Below are 24,626 nucleotides of genomic sequence, written 5' to 3' on the forward strand. Positions count from 1 at the left end.
AAGTATTTCATTAGATCAATTAGAGATTTCCCGTATTTTAGAATCATTCCGGTAGAAACATAGTGCTAAAAATATCGAAAGAAAAATGTGATGATAATTTAGCGAGGAGGAATGTGCGAGGTACAGTTCGGTCAGAGTTGCGCGGCATGATTCGGAACGGGGACGGCTGTTGGCTTACCGTAGCAGCACCTGAAGAGAAGGTGATGCCGGTGACAGCGGCGAACGCAAACGCGTTGTGCTCCGTCTCCGTCACCCTTCCACGCGAAAGGTGCAGCGGGAGGAGTGCCATCATTGGTGGCGTGAACGAAGAGCCGCCACCGACCATCGCACTCTCGCGTCGAAAGGACCTCCCAATGATGGAACCATGGAAGGTGGCACCTCGGCTGCGTTAACTGCTCCTCTTGTCGGTTGAGAATTGATACGTAGAAAAATATGTTATATTATAAGATAGTTTTAATCATTTTATGAGTAGTTTCATCTAAGTAACGCGTAATTCAAGAAGTTATTACTAAGAAGATAATTTTATACCTAATTTAATAATAAATAATATGATAGAATGAGATAGTTATCATTATATTTTATAAATAAAATTAGTAAAGATACATATATTTGAAAAAAAATAGTTTTATCATTTGTTTAATATTTATTTTATTTTATTATTAAAAGTATTTTCTTTTAATTATATCGTTGTATTATATTTTTATTATTTTATTATTCCTTCATCATTAATATTTATGGTATTAGAGTCTAAGTTCAATCTAAACTAGGTATTATGACTCTTAATGATAATTGTATATCTCAACTCTTTATCCTCATTTTATCAAGCAAATGTTATGAATTTTGAAATATCAACAAGAGGTTTAAATGATAAAAACTGTACTTAAGGTAATATTTTAAATCTTGGATCGTGAGCTATATATCAGAGTTTAAAGAAGCGAGCAACAATTGTATTATCAACATCACAAGTAAAATATGTAGTTGTAACATCAACAACTTGTTAAACAATATGGATTAAATGATTTCTTAGATATCTCCATCAAAAATATAAAAAAATTAAAATATTTTATGATAACAAAATCACAATTATAATGACGAAGAATCTAATCTTTTATGAAAAAATAAAGAATATAGAGATTCATTATCATGGAAAAAATGATGTATTATAACACATATAAACAAATTCCAAATATTCCCATCAAATCATTTTCATTTCAAAAACATGTTTATTTCATATCTAAAATCGGTATATGTAACTATAAATTAAAGGAGATTTTTGAAAATCAGCTATCATGTCTTAGGTAGCTCTAGTCATTTTCTAATTAGTTCTATCTAAGTGACTCATGATTTAAGAAATTATTATATGGGTAGTTTCTATACCTAACTTAATTATGGGTGACATGATAAAACGAGATAGTTACCATTAGGCTTATAAACTATCCGATGATAACAACTTCTTATATCACAAAACACTTAGGTAGAACATGAGTAAAAACTATATAAAACATGTTAACTACATAAGATAATTATCCATGAATCAATTCTCAACACTTCCTCTTGATTCATAATCATGCACGTCAATTTGAGATATAAAATAATATCGTGGGGATAGTTCTTATACCTAACTTAAACATGAGTAACATGATAGGGTAAGATAATTATAATTAGATTTTATAAATAAGACTATGATTCATCAAGAAAAAAATTGTCCATTTGAAAGAAATAGATAAATATTTTTAAATTTATCTTTTATTTAATATTATTTTAGTTTTTATATTAAAAATATTTTTTTACCTACATCTCAATATTTTGTTTTTATCATTCTCTTCCTCCACCGTCCGAAGTAGATCCCCCGTTACATAAAGCATGGTGCGTTTTTACTGATCTAACATAATTGATGGGTCATTACAAATCATTTAAGCTTGGCACCGAGAACACCACCGCCATGGCGGCGTTCCTCTCTCTCTTCCTCCTCTTCTGTTTCCTTCCCTGTCGTTCCCTCTCCCTCACCCAAGATGGCCTTCACCTCCTCGACGCCAAGAGCTCCCTCGACGACCTCGACAGCTCCCTCTCCGACTGGAGCCCATCGGACGCCACCCCCTGTAACTGGACCGGCGTCACCTGTGCCTCGCCTCCCCTCTTCCCCGCGGTCACCGCCCTCGACCTGTCGGACCTCGGCCTTGTCGGACCATTCCCTTCCCCGCTCTGCCGCCTCCTCGACCTATCCTCTCTCTCCCTCTCGCTCAACTCCCTCAACTCCTCCCTCTCCTCCTCCTCCTTCCTCGGCTGCTACTCCCTCACCCGCCTCGACCTCTCGCAGAACTTCTTCACCGGGCCTCTCCCCGCCTTCCTTCCCTCTCTCCTCCCGCGCCTCTCATATCTCGACCTCTCCGACAACAACTTCTCTGGTCCGATCCCTTCTTCCTTCGGGCAGTTCGCCTCTCTCCGTAGCCTCTCTTTGGTTGGCAATCTTCTCTCCGGTCCCGTGCCTGCTTTCCTCTCCAACCTCTCCTCTCTTCACGAACTCAACCTCTCTTACAACCTCTTCACTCCCACTCCACTTCCTCCTTCGTTGGCCAACCTCACCTCGCTTCGCGTCCTCTGGCTCGCTAGCTGCAACCTCATCGGTAGCATTCCGCCGTCTCTCGGCCGCCTTTCCAATCTCACCGACCTCGACCTGTCTTACAACTCGCTCTCCGGGGACATCCCCAATTCCCTCGCCGTCCTCTCCTCTGTCGTCCAGATTGAGCTCTATTCCAACCATCTCACCGGTCCCGTTCCCAGCGGCCTGTCGAACCTCACCGAGCTCCGGCTCTTTGATGCCTCCATGAACCAGCTATCCGGGCAGATACCTGAAGACGTATTTCTTGCTCCCAGCCTCGAAAGTTTCCACCTTTACGAGAATAACCTCACCGGAGCAATCCCTTCCACCATCACCCGCTGCGACAACCTGGCGGAGCTCCGGCTGTTCTCGAACCAGCTTGACGGGCCTCTCCCAGCCGACTTTGGCAAGAATTCTCCACTTAAGTTCGTCGATCTTTCGGATAATCTCCTCTCGGGAGAGATTCCGGCTGGGATTTGTGGTGGTGACATGCTGGATCAGCTTCTTTTGCTTGACAACATGTTCTCCGGTTCTCTGCCGGAGAGCCTAGGCCAGTGTTCAACGCTTACGCGAGTCCGACTGCTGAACAACCATCTCTCCGGCGAGGTTCCCCCTGCTTTCTGGGGCTTGCCACATGTATGGCTTCTCGAGCTTGCTGGGAACTCCTTCACCGGTGGTATATCCCCGGCAATCTCCGGCGCCACCAATCTCTCTAAACTCGTGATATCTAACAATCAATTCGAAGGTCGAATCCCAGAAGAAATGGGAGCTCTGTCAAATCTGTATGAGTTCTCTGCTGCCAATAACCGGTTGACAGGGCCGCTCCCTGAAGGGCTCGTGAACTTTGCATCGCTCGGGCTGCTTGATCTCCATAACAATTCCCTCTCGGGCGAGCTCGTTAGCGGAGTTCGATGGTGGAAAAAGCTCATCCGGTTGAACCTTGCCAACAACGAGTTCACTGGCTCGATACCCCCTGAACTGGGCGACCTCCCGGTGCTCACCTATCTCGACCTCTCCGGAAACCAGCTTACCGGGACGATCCCCCTTGAGTTGCAGAACTTGAAGCTTAACGACTTCAACCTCTCAAACAATCAGCTTTCCGGTACTCTGCCTCCCCAGTTCGCAACGCGGATCTATGAAAACAGCTTCTTGGGCAATCCGGGACTGTGCGTCGACGTGAATGCGCCTTGTGCCGGTCAAAGAAGAGGTGGCAACTCTATTCGCTATGGATTCCCTTGGCTGCTTCGATCAATCTACATCCTCTCCGCTTCGGCCCTTGTTGCTGCAGCGGCCTGGTTCTACTGGAAGAACCAGAGTTCCAAGGAGGTGAATCGTGCTTCGGAAAAGCCCAACTGGATGCTCACTTCTTTCCACAAACTGGGTTTCAGCGAGTACGAGATCGCGGGCTGCCTGGACGAGGACAACGTGATCGGTAGCGGTGCTTCCGGGAAGGTCTACAAGGCAGTGCTCAGCAATGGAGAGGTCGTGGCAGTGAAGAAGCTCCGGGAAACGCCCGGGAAGACCGATGTCTTCCAAAGCGTGGACGACGGATTCGAGGCCGAGGTTGCCACTTTGGGGAAGATCAGGCACAAGAACATCGTCAAGTTGTGGTGTTGTTGCACGTACAAGGACTGTAAGCTGCTGGTTTACGAGTACATGCCCCATGGGAGCTTAGGCGACCTGCTGCACGGCAGCAAGGGCCGGCTGTTGGACTGGCCGACGAGGTACAAGATCGCGGTGGACGCTGCCGAGGGTCTGTCGTATCTACACCATGACTGCGTTCCTCCGATCGTTCACAGAGATATTAAGTCGAACAACATCTTGTTGGACGATGAATTCGGGGCCAAAGTGGCAGATTTTGGCGTTGCAAAGGCCATCGTCGGCAAGGATCCAATGTCCATGTCCATCGTCGCTGGTTCGTGTGGATACATCGCACCAGGTTAGGTTCTATTTCCATCCACGCCACAGATCACAAGTCCATTTCCTCAATCATGGTCTTCATGCGATGCAGAGTACGCATACACACTCCGCGTGAATGAGAAGAGTGATATATACAGCTATGGCGTGGTCATTCTGGAGCTCGTCACGGGGAGACGTCCGGTGGATCCCGAGCTGGGAGAAAAGGACTTGGCGAGATGGGTGCAGAGCACGGTGGAGCAGAGGGGAGTGGACCATGTCCTCGACCCCAAGCTCGACGTGTGCTACAAGGACGAGATGTGCAAGGTCCTTGACATTGGCCTCCTCTGCGCCAGCATCTTGCCCATCAGTCGCCCGTCGATGAGGACGGTCATCAAGATGCTGTTCGAGGTGGGTTCTGAGAACAAACAGCTCAAGCCTGCAGAGGACCGCAACCAGGTCTCCTTGCTGCCATGAAGATGCCTATGGTCGTGGGGACTTTTCCTAGACGTGGCTGCGGAGGCAAAAATGCCCATGGTTTTGGCAATTGCAAGAAGGTTGCTGATCCAGAATCCCTATGCCCAGGTGGTAAACATATACTATTATATAAAAAATTTTAATATCAAATTTTAAAATTAAATAATAATATATATTTATATTTATGATGTATATCTTTCTATGTTGTTCGGAAAATCTTTGTCGAATAAAATAGAGATGGGAGAAGATATGTAATCTCTGTTTAAATAAGGAGATGAGAGAAGATAAGATCTATAATATCATATCACATAGATCTTGTTCCAATCTATTGTGTAAAGAGTATATGGTCTAAAATAAGTAATTATGAGAAATTCTATTATAACTAGATTTTCTTTGAAAAAATGCTCATGGTTTTGGCAATTGCAAGAAGGTTGCCGATCCAAAATCCCTATGGCTGGGTAGTAAACATATACTATTATAGAAAAAAAAATTAATATCAAATTTTAAAATTAAATAATAATAGATATTTAAATTTATGATGCATATCTTTCTATGTTATTCAAAAAATCTTTGTCGAATAAAATGGAGATGAGATAAGATCTGTAATATCTGTTTAAGTAAGGAGATGAGAGATGATAAGATCTATAATATCATATCACATATATCGATCTTGTTCGGATCTCTTGCGTAACGGTGTAACACGAGAATATGGTGATAAGTAATTAAGAAAAATTCTATTATAATTAGACTTTCTTTGAAAAAATGCCCACGGTGAAGGTTGCTAATCCAGAATCCTTATTTTCTTTCGATTGGATTATAATCATGATGAGAATTAATATATTTTAGCTAATTAGATAGGGTCATATAATCTAACATGAACTGCCATCTAGAGAATTTGGGCTACTAACACTTAGCCACTTAGCCACTCTATTATGCATATATGTGTTATGGATTCAAACACACTATAGACATTATGGATTAAGTTCATTCAAGTATTCTCCCACTTTCAATGTGTTAATTTTAGGTTTGGTTATCGATGAGTTTGCACTGTATTAGACTCCAAAGCTGACAAAAGAGCAAATGATGCATCATCTAATTTAATTTATGATAGATGAATGGGATTAAATTTATTCAGCAGAGGAATTAAGATTCTATCTGAAAATTAAATTAGAATTCTAAAAGAATAACCTAATTGGATGAATAAATTTCATTCGTATGGTGAGATGGGTAAATGTGTCGTGGCTGACCATTCTACGAATGGGCCTTAGTTAGGTCGGCCCACATTTTTGTAGATGGCAACGAGTCCTGTTCAAAGGATCCATAAAGGGGACGAGACAAAACAGTATATTTGCCAAAGCTCCCCTCGATGCGATTAGATTAGATTAGCGGAGTCAAGAACTCCCAAAATGGGATTCGTTTGCTCGGCCAATCACCACATGAACGGACGACCAATGCGAGATCAAACAGGTATCGCCTCCCATCGAGACTACGAACAATCTTTAATTCTGTATTAGGTGTTGTTTGAGGACGTCAAGCATACAACTGTCCTCCTTTATATGTTGAAAAAAAGAAAAAGAAAAAGAAAAAGGAGAAGCGATGGATGTAAAAAGTAGAATAGGATTAAATATTTCATGATCCAACATATCGGCTTTATATAGTCCCCATATATACATTATATTAATTACATTTAAAATAAATCACTCTTTTCTACGAAACCCTTTCAAGAATCAATAATCGGTTTATCCTTTTCTTGGTATTTAATCTATTTCTCCTTTTGATAAAAAGAACCTCTTTATGATACCTTAACAAATTTAATTTCAACATTCTTCCCCCTTAAATTTGTTTCATCTAGCATCTCATGTTTCTTTCGAAGTTATTGAAATATTTTAAATTTAAGAGGCTTTGTGAGTATATCGGTCATTTATTTACTTGTCTTGACATAAGTTGGTCTACTATTTTGTTTTTAATATGATCTTTTATAAAATAAAATCTTATGTCGATATGCTTCGATCTTTTATGGTCGATTGAATTTTTAGCTAGTGTATTTATAGTATGATAATCTTTCAGACAAAACTTCTTTAGAATATCCTTTATATAATTTTCTTATAAGATAAAAAATCCTATATTGTCTTGTATAACTTCAATACCAAGAAAATAAGTCATTAGGCTCAAGTTAGTTATCTCAAACTCCTTTTTCATAGAGTATTTAAAATATTTAATCATGGAGATATTATTACTTGTAAAAATTAAATCTACATACATGCATATAAATAAGATATCTCTATCAAAGTTAAATTTCATATAGAGAGCATGCTCACGTGGATATTTAAAAAAGCTATTTTGAATAAAATGAGTATCTATATGAGAATTTCATACTTATAGGGCTTGTTTAAGCCTATAAAGAGTTCTTTTTTACTTATATACCTTGTCTTCTTATTCATAAATAAAAAAATCATGGGGTTGTCAAATATATACCTCTTCTTCAAGAACTTCATTAAGAAATATTGGTTTGATATTAATTTATAAAAAATATTTTATTTGAGCTGTTAAGAAAATAAATGTCTTAAACTTGAGTAACTAGTGTGAATACTTCTTTATAGTCGATTTTATATTGTTATTTGTATCCTTTTGCAACAAATCGTGCTTTGTATTTTTTCATCTCTCATTGTGTATTTCTTTTTATTTTGAAGGTCACTTAATATCGATCACTTGGTGGTCTTCTAGAAGTATAGTAAGCTCCTATGTATCATTTTTATTAATAGTACGAATCTCTTCATTCGTAGTTTGTCATCATTTTTCTTCTTTATAAGCTTCTTCAAAGATTAATAGATCATATCTTACAAAAAGATAAAATAAAAAAAAGCTCATCATTGTTAGTATCAACTATTCAGTTCACATTAGATAGCTTATAAATCATTCTTGTCCTTCTTATAAGCGAACTTTTTTATTTTGTGACCTGGCCGATCTAGGTGATGATTCAAGCAAAGACTCTTCGGTATTTGCTTGTATTATATCATCTTCTTCTGAAGCTATAGCTTTCATTTGCTGCAAATCACTTTTCTAGTTTCAAATCTGTTGTTCATTAAACTCAACATATCTTGACATTATAACTTTGTTTATGATAGAATTGTAGAGTTTGTAACTACTGAACTTAAAATTATATTATTTCTAAAAGAACTTTTTATTTGATATGTATTCACCACTCCTATATATTCTTAAATATTTAATCTTATAACCACATCAGTGAAGATAAAATAATATCTACTTCCTTTGGACTGATAGGGCCACAAACATCTAAGTGCACCATATCAAATCAATGTCATACTCTTTTTGTTCTTCTTAATTTGAAAGGCTTTCTTTTTTACTTGTCCAAGATATATACTTCACATAACTTTGATGAATGATCAATTTTTTATATTCGTGTCACCATATTAATTTTTTCTAGAAATTTTAAAGCCTTAAAATTTAAATGAGCATATCTAAGATGTCATAATGTTGAAATTTTCTCAATATTAATTTTAAAATAATTTGATTGATTAAAAATGCATAAATATAGATGAAATATTTTATTCTTCATTATTTTCACATGTGAGACTAATGTTTTATTCTTATCACAAATTGAAAGAGTTACATCTTTCATATCAATATCATAATCTTTTTTAAGTAATTGCCCCAAACTCATAATATTATTTTTCATGTAAAAAATATTATAAACATTTGAAATGCATAATTCTTTGTCATTAATGAGTCCAAAAAAAAAAATTACCTTTACCTCCTACTGGTCTTTGAGATAAATCACCAAATATAATATTTCTGAAATAACTTGTATCTATTTTCAAAAATATTTTTTTGATGCCACATATGTGATTTGAAGCTCTATCTAGATACCATGTCATAGACTAATCTTTCTTTAAATTATTATAAATAATTAGTAGGACTTAATTTTTATTTTTTTAAATAAAATTTGTCTTATCACCTTAATTTTTAGGATTATAATAACATTGAAAGGAGTAGTCTCAATACATTTTGCAAACATAGCATTGCATTTCTTATATTTAATCTATTTCTCAAAGAACCTCTTAATACCTAAACAGATTTAATTACAGCACTATATTACTTAAGGAAAAAAGAATCCATTTTACGTGCCTCTTTCTTCAAGAAGGTCGTCATCCCTCGCAAGGGGAGTCGGCATCTTCTACGTCTCCTATTTTTGGAGGACTACCAAACCAAACACAAGCGGACGCCTTTCTCTGCAAGCCAAGTCGCGTACATGTCGAAGACAGCATGACCTACCCATCGTTCACGTGTCTTTTACAACCCTCCCCTGCATCTCTGGGATTCACCATGCCACATTCTTTCCGATTCCATGCGTCACATAAACAATGAGAAAACACATATATGGAGGTCACACTGAGACACACATGACATAGCAGAGAGAGAGAGAGAGAGGGTCGGAAATGGAGAAATGATAGGTATGTCTTGGAAGACACTCTAGGGCGACCTCGGAGCTAAAAGGAGGCCACCGTCTACTACTCCTCTCTATCTAACCATCTCATTCAAGGAGGTGAGACGTCTCATACGAATCAGGTTGCTGGATCCCCACTCAACCCGGTTGCTCCTTTGCCAAAAGGATTATGGAGAGATTTCCATAGAATCGCTCGAGTAATAACATTAGGTATGTATGTTTGGTCACAAGGTTGAGTTATATCGGTGATGTATATAGCAAGGGCAAGCTTGAGGGTCAAGCAACCTGGTGTTACTTGCGGAGGTCTCCCTCCTCTCTTCTCTACTCTTCTCTACATATGGCCTTGTTTTTGTCTTTTTCCTTTTCCCTTTGTGCGCGGTTTGTTGTCTTGAGGAAGCGGGAGGGACCATCGGAGTTTTGCTGCACTTGTCCCTGGAGGAAGATGATGAACCAAAGTTGAGGAGAATTCTATTCCTTCCCGGATATCAAGGGGAAAACTGTGGGAGGGAGGAGGAGAGCTCCGTAGCTTTAAGAGGGACAAGCTTCTTTCTTCTTTTCCTTTCTCGCCTTTTCTGTCCTCTTGTTTGCCTTCTTCGGTCGTCATTCCCTTCCCAGTCTTTTGCCTGCTCCGAACAAGAGACAAGGAGGAGAAGACGAAGAGGAAGAAGATGACACATGACATGGTGCGGTAGCTGCTGGCCGGCATCAATCCGGGCTCTCCGATGGTTCTAATCACCAAGAAATCACACGACATCATGATCAAGACGTGCCCCTCCTGCGGTCATCGCATTCAGTATGAGCAGCAGCAGGTCTCTCTCTCTCTCTTCTTGTGCAGTTTCTACACACAACAAAATCATTTCATCTCGAAGCTGATAAGGTTGCGACGTAGCATCTTCTTCTTGGCTGCCTGCGGCAGGCAAAAGCCAAACCTGTTCACGCTTTCCGTATGAAACCTCTTTTGAGAGGGAGACTAATACACGTCCGGATGTGGATTGAATCCAGGCGTCTTCCTCCATACAAGACTTGCCCGGGCTGCCCGCAGGCGTGAAGTTTGATCCCACCGACCAAGAGCTGCTGGAACACTTGGAAGGCAAAACGGGGTCGGACCCTCACAAGCTTCACCCTCTCATCGACGAGTTCATCCCCACCATCGAAGGCGACGATGGGATTTGCTACACGCATCCTGAGAAGCTCCCCAGTAATGATCGATCGATTGACACCATCTCTTTATTTATGAGTGAGCCAATGAACATGTTCCGATTCATCTCTCTCTATCTCTCTCTCTCTCTCTCTCTCTCTCTTTGCCTCTTACTCATTTGAGATGATTTTTGGAATCACAAGTTCCGATATATAGTGGCATAAAATGTTCGGATCGGATTTAATGCAAAACCAACCTGGTTTTCTGATGACGTGAAGATTGGAAGAACTTTTGTCACTATTTAATTACTTGTTGTGACCTAACAATAATAACAAGCAATAAATTAGGTTGTATAGAGTGAGGCCCATTGGGAAAGCTATGTAGACCTTGCCTTGGCTTCAACTCCTCCTCACCTTTGAGATAATTGGTGGGATTTATTGCGTTTCGTATGTGATTTTAATGGTGTGTTTCTTCTTGCGATGCACAGGAGTGAGACAGGATGGTCTGGTTCGGCACTTCTTCCATCGCCCTTCCAAGGCATACACGACGGGGACGAGGAAGAGGAGAAAGGTGCACACCGACGCACGCGGAGGCGAGACGCGGTGGCACAAGACCGGGAAGACGAGGCCGGTGTCGGTGGGTGGGAAGCTCAAGGGGTACAAGAAGATCCTCGTCCTGTACACCAACTACGGCAAGCAGCGGAAGCCCGAGAAGACCAGCTGGATAATGCACCAGTATCACCTGGGCTCCGACGAGGAGGAGAAGGACGGGGAGCTGGTGGTGTCGAAGGTCTTCTACCAGACGCAGCCCAGGCAGTGCGGCTCGGGAGCGAAGGACTCGTATGGGAGAAATGTCAAGGCTGCTGTGGATGACGACGATGACGATGGCGCCGCCACCGCCGCCGCCGTCGTCGTCCTCGGGGAAGGAAGTGCCGTCGGCGACTACTACGCTCCGTCGCTCATCGGGTATAACCAAGGCGGGCAAAACCGAGTCAGCTCCCCTCATCTGCTGCCTAATTTTGCCATGCATACAGGAGGTGCCTCCTTTCTTTCTTGAACAGTTGAAGAGTATCATCGATCTCCCAATGATTACCTGTATATAATTAACATATATGGACTCCTACACTGCAATTTACGTGATCGCATTTAACCCTCGACGTAGAAAACGATGACCGTATGGATCAAATAACAGATAGCTTCTTCTTCTACCAATAAAGTTGTTCAGCTTTTCCCTGAAATGGCTGTAAAACCATGTCGAAAGAAGAGCAAAACGGCAATGGGTGAGCCGTAGATTAAATGATGATGAGTTTGACGACCAAAGTTACTTCATCTTTGCCTTCGTCATGATGTAGGCTTTCTCCTGCATCAGATTTCTAACTCGCGATTATGTTTGAGAACTAACGATTGCTTCCTATCTTTTGCTTGGTGATGATGGTTTGATGATTCGGACTTTGGGTTGTCGGAGACTCCTTCCTCCTGCAAACATATGCTCTGACGAAACGGGAACGCAGGAATATTCTTACGGATTGAATGACATGCTTTGTCATACACAGCAACGGCTTAAACTTGACCCCCTTTCAGTGAAGCCATGACACCAGTTCCAACTTATAAGAACCGAAACCAAACCACGAGAACCCGATTCCGGTTCGATTCGATTCGAACCGTTGACCCAATTCATTTTTAGTTATTGACCAAGTCGATTCCATTTCAAACTATGATCGAGTCTATTCCAATGTGCTATGAATGAATGAATATATTCATTTCACTAAAGGTCAACTCGTATTGACCAATTCGATTCCATTTCAAACTATGGTCGAGTCTATTCCAATGTGCTATGAATATATTCATTTCACTAAAATCAATGGAGTCCAATGATTGAATTGCTCTTCCACATGCTTCAAGATATAGAGAAATACCCATATATCAACTTAATCAAAATATAGAGTTTGCTGAAGCCGAGCTTCATTGAATCCAACCAATTTGAAGCTGTTTGAAATCAATTTTAAATCGTTTTCTGCAGTTAAAAGACCACCGATTAACATACTGTTTGTAGCCGAGCGATTTGAAGATCTATCTGGCTCTTGTTCAGTTGCCATCTTTACCATACAAGAAGGTGCCTTCTTGTATGGCCAGGAAGTTCCACTGATTGGCCCACCAGAACTGAGAAAGATCAGATGGGTCGATAAGCAGCTCAGTCCTCTACACGACTTCTTGTTGTTTTGGTGTTAGTCATGCACAAGTTCTCGCAAACAGGTCTTCTACACAGAGAGGCAGAGAGAACGTACGGTGTGTAGAGCTTGGAGCTGCATGAAACCATGTTGCACTATTTCATAGCCATGCGCTTTCAGTGGCTTCTTCAGTCGTCATCGACTTCAGTGAAATCCTCTACAGCGGTAGCATCAGCTACACCTTTAACTGAGCGCATTTCATCGATTTCGATAGGAAGCAACGCGTCACATACAACCCGTCCTAACTGGAGAATTCTGGGGCAGCCTGAGAAAACAAAATTTAGTGAGCAACTTGGTGAACATGTAAAATAGAATGACAGATGAGGTAACTTACCTGCAACTGGGCATTGAGGATGCGGCTTCTTTGTTCTTATGTAGTGCATTATGGGATCCTTCTCGTAAATGTGTTTACAGTCCATGCTGCACCATGAATAACAAGTCACACAAACAAATTAAAAAGAGAAGATTAAAGTGCACCCAAATCTTTAAATTTTGCTGTCTTTAATAGTTCTAAAGCAATGATCAAGTTCAGTCAACCTCTAGGTGAAGCAATGGAAATCAAGTCAAGGAACATATTCTTTCAATTTGAAAGAACTATATCTATCACCTGTACTAAAAAACTTAACAGAAATATAGGAAGCACAAAAGTAATACACTGTTGTTCATACTGCTAACATATTTCTGGGTGATGGACGAGGGCTTTATCATATGGACACTCATCCCCAGAAGTGAAAATATTCATGAAACTCAATTGCTCCAAAAATAGACTTCACATTTAGTTGGATTACCAAATTGACATGGGGCAAAAAGGAAGAAGATTTGAAGAAAACTAAGGTTTCTGAAGTTTAGTATGAACCAAGAATTTGCAGGAATTTAGTTTTGGTAATAAATATTCATAGAGTCATTCAGATTTAATATATATGGACTGAAATTGGAAAATTGTCTCGAATGAAGCATGAAAGGATTAACAAGGTTGTCGAAATTTTGTAAAAGTTGCAGTATTTGAATTTTTAAATGATCCTCACATACGATGCCTGAAGGCAGCATTCAGAAGGTATAATTGTCTTAATTGCAATACCATGATTAGTAATTAATCAAGTTAATGTATCAGCCTAAAGGTTAAACCTTGATCAAGATTCTTAGGCTGATGTTTCTGGTGCCGAGAGAAGATCAGTCATAAATTGTTGTTTAAGCAGTAACAGAAACATGCCAAGGCTTTATTCATGTCCTAGGTGTATCCGGTTAGGCTGTGTTGTTGGACTGGAGAGTCAGGATTTCAACTATGATTTGTGGAACAGGATAGATTTAGGTTTTGTCAAGGCTTAGCCCTTGTTTAATATTGTTTGGATTTTAATCATATTTAGCAGAAGATATCCAGTAACAAAAATACATATAGAAACATACACGACCTTATCAACAATAAAATTACAGCAGAGGCTAATTAGACATACAAAGGATAGGATGATAGTTACAAGCACACATTTGATACCCCTACAAATCACTCTGTAGAAACCGGTCTCACACCAGTTTTTACAAACCTTACACTTGATGCTAGCTTCACAAAATGACGGGAAGAAAGCATCCTGAATTTTTCTCATTCCATTGAACCTACTCACTTTACATAATAATTCTTAGAATAACACAACATAAATATTTTTCAAGTGCTATTTAGGTTGTGGGCTTGTGTCCATTACTAAGATCAAATATACAGTGACAGTTGCATCCACTGAAACAATGATCAGCGAGAGAGAAAGGACAGTGTCTTGCTGTTAATCAAGTCTTGTAAGGGTCCTGTCTCCTATCTATCTAACTCATGCATACAAAAGAATATCCTACTACATATATGAAATTCATTATCGGGAAGCACACACAATTTTTGAATTTCCACATGGCAAACCATGTATCACGTGCTGGGAGAGGAAAGCCCAGGAAACGACATGCAGTATCAGTTTTTCAAACCACGTCACCAAGAAATTCACATGTATGAAACATGCATGAGATATAGATATACTAACGGTAGGTATCAAAAGAGTCCTCAGACTCAACTTGCCATGTCAGATTAGTGTGAAAAACTCCTTGAACTTGAAGTTTTAGGCCAGACACAAAATGACATTGATTTCATATTTAAACACATGATGTGAGGCTTGTCTATCTGCAAATTGAGAGTCAATTCTTGATCAAATTTAATGTCAACTACATATACTACGACTGCAGCTTGTTCTTATTTGTAATGCTATATTTTGTTGTCCGCTTATGTTTTACTCTATTTCCTCCTCTAAATCAACGGACAGGTGACCCTTCTTCAGCAAGTACCTAATCGTGCTACATGACCCAGGACTGCCGAACCACCCAAAATGGTATGAAACGGGTGATATGTACCAGTCCATGAGTAGACTGGTATGTGGACTGCTCCATTTCGAGCGGCCCGGCCCAACTCAGTTTTAAAAGAAAAAAAATTAAAACAGCGGTAAGGACTCGCAAATAAGAGCCCTTTCTTGTGGAAACCCTCTTCTAACAATGCCGCTGCCATCGCCACTACAATTCGCTGTCTTTTTCCCTGGTACACTCCCTCCTCTTCTTCCTTCTCCACCTCCACGGCTTCCTCTTCTTTCTTCTTCTACCTCTTCCTCCACCATCTCCCCTTCTTCCTCTTCCTAATTTTTCCTCCTCTGCTGCCTCTTCTTCCTTCATCTTCCTCCTTCCTCTTCCTCCATTGAGCCTTCTCTTCTCCTTCTTCATCTTCAAAAGGGTGGTACATGCTGATGTATCATGTTAGTGCACCAGTACACAACCAGCAACTGGAATGGGTCCGGTACATGCTACAACAGTCCTTGGAATGAACAATGTTCCACATATCTTATCTTTTGAGCTTTTGATCATCCCTCCTACACAATACATCTGACTCCTGTTGCTCATGCATCACAAAAGCACCAGCGAAATTTTCCACTTAATTGTACGGTTAACTTTTTTATTTTCATTTACCAATTAATAACTATTACAATTGTAGTTATACGACGCACAAATTTTCCACTATAAAAATTTCAAAACTGCAAGTTGTAGAAATAGTGAAATAACTTACCAGCGAACTGGATCTTGCAATTCTGTAAGAGGCTTTCCTGTTAATGGGCATGTGATATTTAGTAGGTTGTTCTGGGTACTGGTCATAATAATGTCTTCCTGCTCCTCACCAGGCATTGGTTGACCTGCATGATGAACATTCTGTAGAAAATAATGAAGCTATCTTAGCTGGCACTAGAAATACTAAAAGTTACCAACAGAATACACACAAAAAAATTTAGACTACAACAGCAGCAAAATCTAGTTGTTTCTTGGTTATGTCTACCCTCAGATGATTATTATAGGTAAGACTACCTGGCAAGAGCACCATAGTGCCTGAAGTGCAGTACAAAGAAGATGCAGGAAAAGAGGAGTATACATTAATTAGCTGCATAAGATATGTTAATTATTTCACCATTTACAAGTATGTTAATAAAAAAATCAAATGAGTTATAGTAAAGAAACAACTGATAAAAGATATGAACCGCTTAACCAAAGTATATACAGTCTTCAAATCAATGATATATGAAAAACAAAGATGAAACAAAAGACCATATGAATCAATAAGTTCGAATAAAACCAGGTCTACAGAAGGCAGTACAAATTGCATGATGCAGCAAATATGACAAACCTGTAACACTACGATTGAATAATATCTAAAACAACAATGACAATTAGGAAATGAGCACATATCCAAAAAGTATCGGATACAAGAATCAGGTATTATGGACACAGCCAATTTGAACAATCCATGCTTCATATTCTCACAAAAGTTTTATGTATTAAAACAAGACCCAAAAAAATCTCTTAAGATGTGGTGAAAGAAGAAAGCCAACATAAACAAGCATAAAAAAGAAATTGAGGAACATGCCCCAGCTTAGTCCTACATCGAAAGTAAGAAAAGAATTTTATTGATTTATAAGGACTTGATGAGTGGATTATCATTAATTTGGGCTTAAGTATTTTGAATCACTGGTCCAGATTTATCAAGTTAAAGTTAATGAGACATTATCTTATCAGGTCAGGTTATGACCAATGATACCAAAGAGAGAATAAACAATGGCCAAAATGAGAGGCTTGCTAAGGAACTACTCCCGAATGAAGATGAAGACACTTCACGACCCTCACGTACAAATTAAAATAAACGCTCTTTATATCATATTCATTGTTCAATCTCTCTTAAGTAGTATTGTCAAAGGCACTCATCACTAAAAGGCACCAGGCCTAACCCAAGCGCTCACTCGAGCGAATCTAAGCGCTCACAAATAAAAAAGAAAAATATATAATTAAGGATAAAGATAATATTTAGAATAAAAACTAAATAATTCGTGAGTTTCATATCATTACATATGCAAAATATTACCACTAAAACCTCAAATCACATAAGTTTAATCATTTGTAAAAGCACACATTTATCAAGGCAAAATGGCACATCTATCTTTATGTTTTTTTTCGGATTCATGATGTCTTTTCTTGTATAATTGTTTTCTTTTGGGTAAATGAGAAACTTTACCACTAATATAAGTCTATGCTCTCCAATTTATGAATTAGCTACATAAGTTTCTCCCTTAATGCACTTAATAATCTTAAATGGTCAACTTATAAAAATGCAAGAAAAGGACTAACTACAGAAACAAGAAATAGGTAGAGGTATTATGGAGTGTCTGCAATGGTGAAGAGTCAATAGCCAAGACAACGAAGAATTGATGATGAAGCAACAAAGAAACAAGATGATGGAGAGGGAGACAACGAAGGAGGTAGAGAGTGGCAACAAAGGAGATAGAGAGGGTGGTGGAGACTCGACAATGGAGAACCAACAACAAAGAGACGAGGAGATTGACAGATATGGAAATGGGAGTTGGCGACGGAAGAGAAAGTACCAAACAACGAAACAAAAGGGCAACATAGGAATGGTAAGGGAAAGAGTGGAGAGCAACATCATGTGAAAGAAATAGAGAGTGGCACGTTGATCGAGGAAATTAGTTAGGTTGCAAATAGGCATCGACGAAATATAAAAGAGAAACGATAGTCAAAGGAGATTAAGGTAAGAGTCTTTAAGTGCAAGAAGGCGGGGTGGGGCGAAGGACATATTTCACTATTCCATAGGTGGTTGAGCCAAATAAAGATGCGATTCGAGCTTGGCTTTGGCTTAGCTCCGATTGATCAATTGATCTACAGTTGGGCTTAATGCAAACTGGGTTGAGCTTTGCTTGGTTCAGTTATGGGTCTAGCTAGGGTATGACTCGAGCTAAGCTAATTGTCCAAGCACGAGCACGAATCTAGCTCAGGACCAACTTGGGTTTGGCTCATTGTGCCAGGTTTGCTCACCACTCCTAAGCAAGCTCCAGCGAGTGCTTGGCTGTAGATAGGTGTTATGTTGTTGTATATATTAGCTTGTCGATAGGTTTTATACGCAATTGTAGCTCTATAAAAAATTATATCTGCCTATTAAAGAGTAATCTTAGCAAGTCACTAGGAAATACATCAAAATACTCCTCAAATTATGAAATACATCATTGGTTTGTTAGGATGAACTATCTAATTAATGTTTCTACTGATAAGAGATAATCTATGGGCACATGATCTTTGTTCAACTCAAATGTAAACTATGGTGAAATAAAAGAATGTGTGAAACTCAAATCCATCAATATATCAAGTGGCACATAGCAAAGGACAATTATAACTTAAGTACCCATTCTGAGGCCTGAGCATTCTGATAAGTCAGAGTAAAATCCCGAGCTTGTTTTCCTAGTCATCCCCCACATTGTTGTTGATGTGGAGACCTCAACGAACAAACCTTTAGTATGTGACGAGGTTGTTGACAATGAAAACACATTCGTATTGTTGGGAAACTCAAGGAAACATGGTCCATTTTTCCACAGTTATGCCACCTCACTGCCACATGTCTGGAAGCACTCATGTTTTCTTGTTGTTGATAAGGTTGCGGTGAATGATATTGAGCCTTTGAAAGTCTCATACCATCAACGTTAAAACTTCGTCCTTGCAATGGCGTAGACGAGAAGTTGTGCCTCAAATCCTTTCTTTTATTATGCTCGTCAAGTACCATCTCAACAATGAGAGCTTTGTTTACCACTTCTGCATAAGTCAATAACTCAAAGATGGCCACTCATTCTCGAATAAGTGGCCGTAGACCCCTTTCAAAGTGCTTAGCCTTCCGTTCTTCATTGGCTATCATGGGCATTAAAAGATAAAACAGCTACTCAAAATAATTTCTATATTCTAACACAGACTTGCTACCCAATTGAATATTGATGAATTCTTGCTGCTTGTGAAGACGCACATGAGATGGAAAATATTGCCCATAAAATGCAACTTGAAATTGTGCCCAAGTCACAACATCATCATTAGCTTCCAAAATCATCCGTTTAGCGATGCCTTGATAGACGATGATGATGACGATGTCGAGGAGTCGATGGTCCCATCTACACGGTTTAAGAGTGGTGCATAGAGCGACAATACATAAATAATTCAATATTAATGGAAGGACGATCCGAGACGTACCACAAAGCTACTCCTCAAGGCCCGAAAAAGATGTCACTATTCTTTCCTAATTTACATTATTTTTGCTAAAATTATACTAAATTATATTTATTTCCAACTTACAAACTCTAATCTAACTTTTTTTATTTTTCAAAAAAAAAATTAAAGTTGTTTTCAGCTTTTTTTCCATGTCGTCGATGCGCCCCGCCATACCGACACACAATATGTCAGTACGGAGCAATATGCATCATACTACCGATCGACCGATACATTGGTTCGAACCGATAACGCAAACATTGATTCAAAGGAAATTATTTAAGTTGGCAATACATAGTAAATAATTTAGCAATTCGAAGGAAACAAAATAGGCAAAAATATACAACATCTACATACACAACATATTGCATAGCATTCACATAAACACACCAAACAATCATTAATGGCTCAACCAAATACCCAAATTCTCAAGATGTATAGCACCCAAAAAAACAAATAGAGAGGATTCATATTACACTTTGATGAGGATTGATGTCTCTCACATGCCACGATAAAGATTTATCACTCCCAATAAGGAGGTCGTCTAGTTGTCACGTCTAACGATCTCCTAATCCCTAAAGCAAATCATCTACTAGTGAATTGTCTAACAACGCTGTCTTCCTGTTGATAATCAAAGTCCTTAAATGATATAATAATTAATGATGAAGGGTTAACCGCTCGGTTTGGGGATTGTTCTATGGGGCCGAGTGAAGTAGGGCCAACCTATGGGCCGATCACGTAGAGATGGGAAGGTCGAGCTTGTGGGCTACCCAAGTGAGTTGGATAGCTGGGTTTGTGGGCAAGCCGTATTCGGAGACGAGGGTGCTAAGAATTTCCCATATGAGAAAAAATTAAAGGCTGTCCATTCTTAAGGAAAGAATATGTGATGTGGTTTTGCCCGTTTGAGAGCCCATTAGAGGAGAGAATGAATGACTGTGGGCTGCCCACTTGAGGGCTCATTTGAAAAAGAAGGGGTGGTTATAGGCTACCTATTTGGTAGCCAAATTGAGAGGAAAAGAACTGGCTTAGGTGAAGCCACGTAAAATGAAATGATGACTATCTTTTTGTTGGTTTCAATTGATAGACAACATAAGAAACAATGATTTCATCCATCATGATATCCTTATTTCCATATATTAAAGATCAAATTCATAAAATGTGTCATTCCATAATAAGACATTAATATAGAAACATAACAATCATTCAATCTATAATAAATAAATAATTTTCCTCATGTTTAGGTCATTGATTAAATGATTATAAGATGATGAAATTATGAATCCAAATAAAAAGATAGGACCAGAGCCTCCTATCATAACCCTTTAGGGCAACAATCTTCTCTCTGAATCTTCTTCCCTTCCACATTAATCTTCTAACATCACAAAACAGGATTTCAAATAAAGAATATGAAAACGCAGAGCACTCCTCTTAAATCACTAGCTCCTCAAATGTATGATAAGACCACCATCCCTCAATATGCTATAACCGTTCATCGTGTTTATTTTTTTATAAGCACCATTACATTTCTACCATTAAAGGTAAACAAATTAAAATAGCATCGTATACCCCTTTCTTTGTTCACATTTTGTTTGTTTTGGTTTGGTTTTCTCCTTTATTTGGAGCAACTGACACAATAATGGAGGCATGATGCCAACATGGAGCATAGAGAAGGTATGCACCGAGCTAATCATATGCTAGTACAAAGTGTGATGCTTTTCATCATTACAAACTCTACAACATCCAACACCTTCACCATAGCATACAGTCCAGACATCAGGCCATCTAAAATTCCATCCCCATCTTTCACCATCCAAACTCAGATTATAAACCTTTGCCTCACCTTCTAACCTTTTTCAGCACCATTTCTCAGTTAGAAAATGTTCGTTTGGACAAATAGTCTTGTATTATGAATAGCTTCCACCGTTTCATAAAGTCAAATGTCATCACAATTATCTCATGCAAAAGTTTCCTCTTCTTTTGCTCCTTAATTAACACAAGCCACAATGTCCATTTCCAATTAATGTGCATAATAAAAGAATATATTATTTTATTATCACTATTCTCAATACGGCCTAAATAATTCTGTGCCAATTTTAGGATTTTTGTTCCGTCAGTCTTGATCATCAAAGAAAGCCAAAGTCACATCTCTCTGCGTGCCGCTGAACATCCTAAATTACCAATCAAAGTAGAGAAAACTTCGAGCAACCTGTAAGTCCAACAAAATCTAAGCATGGAGAGATAGGTTTGAACAGCGATAAGCACCAGTACACCCAGAAAATTTTGAATATAGTTAACAAAAATCTGAACCATGAATCAAGAAACGTACCCAGATGGCTTCCTTGAATTGCCGATAAAATGGATTGTTTTGTGGGACAGAAGGAGACACTGCTTTGCTTTTAGCAATCTCATCCTCTAATAACTTGTTGAAATCAGTCAGCTGCATATCGTTAAACCAAAAATCACAATAGCGTGATCAGAACATAAGATTTTCTAACTCATTCAGATAGTACGGAAGCATGAAAAGAAAAGGAGTAAAAGAAATTGCCTGCTCAGATGGCTGGTAGTTGCTACCAATGGTTTGGATCGCCTCTGAGAAATGGGTACAGTCATCGTACGTATCCAAAAGCTCCAAGACGGCAGCTTCCAATTCCTTAACCTGCATCGGCGCTCAAATAAAACCTAGGGCCTTCTCTTTTTAGCCAAGAAATAACAAATCTTAACCTTGTCGGACTGCTCCTGCTTCTCGAGGTCCACCGCGATGCTCCTCATCATGGATAGGGCTTTGCGGATCTCCTACAACATGAGGAGGAGGAGGAGGAGGAGAAGAAAACAAGGAATGCGCTTCAGAAATTACCCTTTCAAGGGCGGAGATTGGGCATCAGGGTTTTTAGGGTTTCTGAATTTGGGGGGAAGGAGAGGGGATCTTACAGCAATGACGTGTTGATTGTCGGATGAGAGGGTGGCTGCGGTAGCGGAGATCCTGGCGGCGGTGGAGCTCTGCGGTCGAGAGCCAGAAGACGCCGGCATCTTGCCGTCCGGATTTCCAGGGGAAGGCGCGGTCGCGGGCGCACGGGGTTTATGAAGGTGATGAAAGTTCTACGTCTTTATTTTGTCTTCCTTAAATGGCAAGGAACTTTTCTACGATCAATAAAAATAATTTAATTGGATTACTGTAAAAGAAAATAACATTTCCCTTCCAAAATAAATAATAATACTTGTGGGAGGATAACTTTTTTTTATTTTCAGAATAATTTAAAAATAATTTATTTTGAAATCTAAAATAAAATTCTTGAGTTCTTAATTATCTGATAAATAAGTAGTTATATCATTTTAAATAAGAAATCAATAACTTGTTAGATTTCTAACCTATACGTAATCACAAGGCACAAAACATAGAAAGGAAGACGAGAGAAGAGAGAAGAGAGGGGAGAAGATAGTTACAAACCTTTATGACTTGTAACCGGCAACCTAACGGTGGATACTTCAGCCGTTATTCCTATCTCTCTCGCCCCCTCTTTCAATAAGTAGACTCCTAGACACAAACCAACTAATTAACTAATTTTTATATGATTAATCACATATTACATTCGGTAGTTAAATCTATTTAATATTCTAAATCTTAAATTATAAAAATAAAAATATTTAACTTCATTTATCATAATATCGTTGGTTTTACGTACGAAAGATATATCACATGACAATATGTGCATGAATGACATGAAAATGATTAGTAAAAAAATATTTTTAACGATAGTGATGAATGATAACATTATAGGTGATTATTGTAATGGTAATCGACGAGAATGACGTAACGATCGACCTTGTCGGTGACACAAATGATACAAAAATGATAAACAAAAAGGTAATTTCGACTCGATCTATATATTTCGTCGGTAAAATTGATGATGTTAGGATAAATAAGATTAAATATAAAATTTTAATATAATTTTTTAGTCTAAGAATCAGTATACTAAGGAGATCTAACTACATGATATAATTTATAATTAACTTAATTATATACGATAACATATAATCCTAACGCCTAGAGATAAACTTATGTTATAATTACATGTTCTAACAAAACGGTTTGGATTGTTGGAAAATTAAAATATAATACATGCTAAATATTTTTTCCGATGAAATTGTCAATTTCTACTTGATTTTCTCTTTTCAATTGGTAATAGATAAAACGATGGGACGTTCTCCTGCTCCAATATATATTTGTTTGACATTTTATCGGAAAAAAAATCATACTATAAATCTTTTATGGAATAGTTCCTTTGATCCTATCATGACCTTTTATGTCAAATTATATTAAAACCAATAAATAAAATTATGTATGGTCATTTTCTTTCACATTAAGCAAGTCCGATCCGATTTGGATCAAAAATTTTAAGCCTCTAACTCAATTTTCATTCTCTTTGGTCTCTTCTTCTTCTTTGTCTTGGCTTCTCCTTTCTTCTACTTTGATTCATTCCTTTCGTTTTTATTATTATTCTTTGACTCCCCTTTCTACTTTGATTCATTCCTTTTCTTTTTATCATTATTCTTTGACTCTCCTTTCTTCTACTTTGACTCGTTCGTTTCCTCTTTATCATTATTCTTCACCTCCTTCTTTGTCTTATCCTCCTTTTTCATAGTGTTTTTTTTTTTCTCTACCTTCTCTGCTTATCTCATCCTCCTCTTGTCCCTCTATCTTTTTATCCTCTCTCTCTCTTCCATGTTGATTCTTCTTCTCCTACTTTATATATGTCTCAACCCCTTTAATTGAATTTGGATTGGTTTAATGAAAATTAATCAATTTATATTTAAAATTAAACTAAATTCTTTTAATCACAACACTGATTAAAATTTTATAATTTTTAGTAATTAATTATTGTATTTAAAAAAAATAAAAAATGATATTAATCAACTTAGAATCATATCTTAATTTTTATGTAAAATTTTGGGTTGATTTATCGATAATACTTCCTTGAGTTATTTCTTCGACGTGCAAGGCTTGAACTCGAAGTAATAGTGAAAAATTAAAAAGGAATCGATAATAAGAAAGGAAAGTCGAGGAAATGTCATTACCCTTCATTTACCATAGTTATATTAGGATTACACTCAGTATAACCCAAATTATATAATGGGATAAATTTAATTCAATTGAGTTTGGGTTATGAATTTTTTTTATTATTTAAATATTATTTTTCACGTAAAAACAATAATAATAAGTCATCAGTCAATT

General features: G+C 38.4%; 3 protein-coding genes across 4 annotated transcripts; 2 read left to right on the plus strand and 1 right to left on the minus strand.

Moving 5' to 3' along the window:
* Positions 1-1,901: 1,901 nt before the first annotated feature.
* Positions 1,902-5,220, plus strand: LOC135641259 (receptor-like protein kinase HSL1). The gene is made up of 2 exons (XM_065156513.1): positions 1,902-4,538; positions 4,611-5,220. The coding sequence occupies exons 1-2, from the start codon at positions 1,943-1,945 to the stop codon at positions 4,970-4,972; spliced, it is 2,958 nt and encodes a 985-aa protein (XP_065012585.1). The 5' UTR covers positions 1,902-1,942; the 3' UTR covers positions 4,973-5,220.
* A 4,127-nt stretch (positions 5,221-9,347) lies between these two features.
* On the plus strand, positions 9,348-11,790 carry LOC135640690 (NAC domain-containing protein 73-like). 2 transcript variants are annotated; one of them, XM_065155380.1, is made up of 3 exons: positions 9,348-10,246; positions 10,440-10,674; positions 11,063-11,790. In XM_065155380.1, exons 1-3 carry the CDS (start codon positions 10,160-10,162, stop codon positions 11,629-11,631), a joined length of 891 nt encoding a protein of 296 aa, XP_065011452.1. In that variant the 5' UTR covers positions 9,348-10,159; the 3' UTR covers positions 11,632-11,790. The 2 variants fall into 2 exon arrangements, with proteins under 2 accessions (XP_065011452.1, XP_065011453.1); XM_065155381.1 differs by having other exon boundaries at positions 9,415-10,246; positions 10,440-10,635.
* A 677-nt stretch (positions 11,791-12,467) lies between these two features.
* On the minus strand, positions 12,468-22,514 carry LOC135580901 (E3 SUMO-protein ligase MMS21-like). The gene is made up of 7 exons (XM_065154535.1): positions 22,325-22,514; positions 22,118-22,189; positions 21,942-22,052; positions 21,723-21,833; positions 15,882-16,021; positions 13,137-13,222; positions 12,468-13,067 (listed from the first exon to the last, which is right to left on the minus strand). Exons 1-7 carry the CDS (start codon positions 22,421-22,423, stop codon positions 12,931-12,933), a joined length of 756 nt encoding a protein of 251 aa, XP_065010607.1. The 5' UTR covers positions 22,424-22,514; the 3' UTR covers positions 12,468-12,930.
* Positions 22,515-24,626: the final 2,112 nt, after the last annotated feature.

The sequence above is a fragment of the Musa acuminata genome, chromosome BXJ3-6, assembly GCF_036884655.1.
Source record: "Musa acuminata AAA Group cultivar baxijiao chromosome BXJ3-6, Cavendish_Baxijiao_AAA, whole genome shotgun sequence".
Taxonomy (NCBI): domain Eukaryota; kingdom Viridiplantae; phylum Streptophyta; class Magnoliopsida; order Zingiberales; family Musaceae; genus Musa; species Musa acuminata.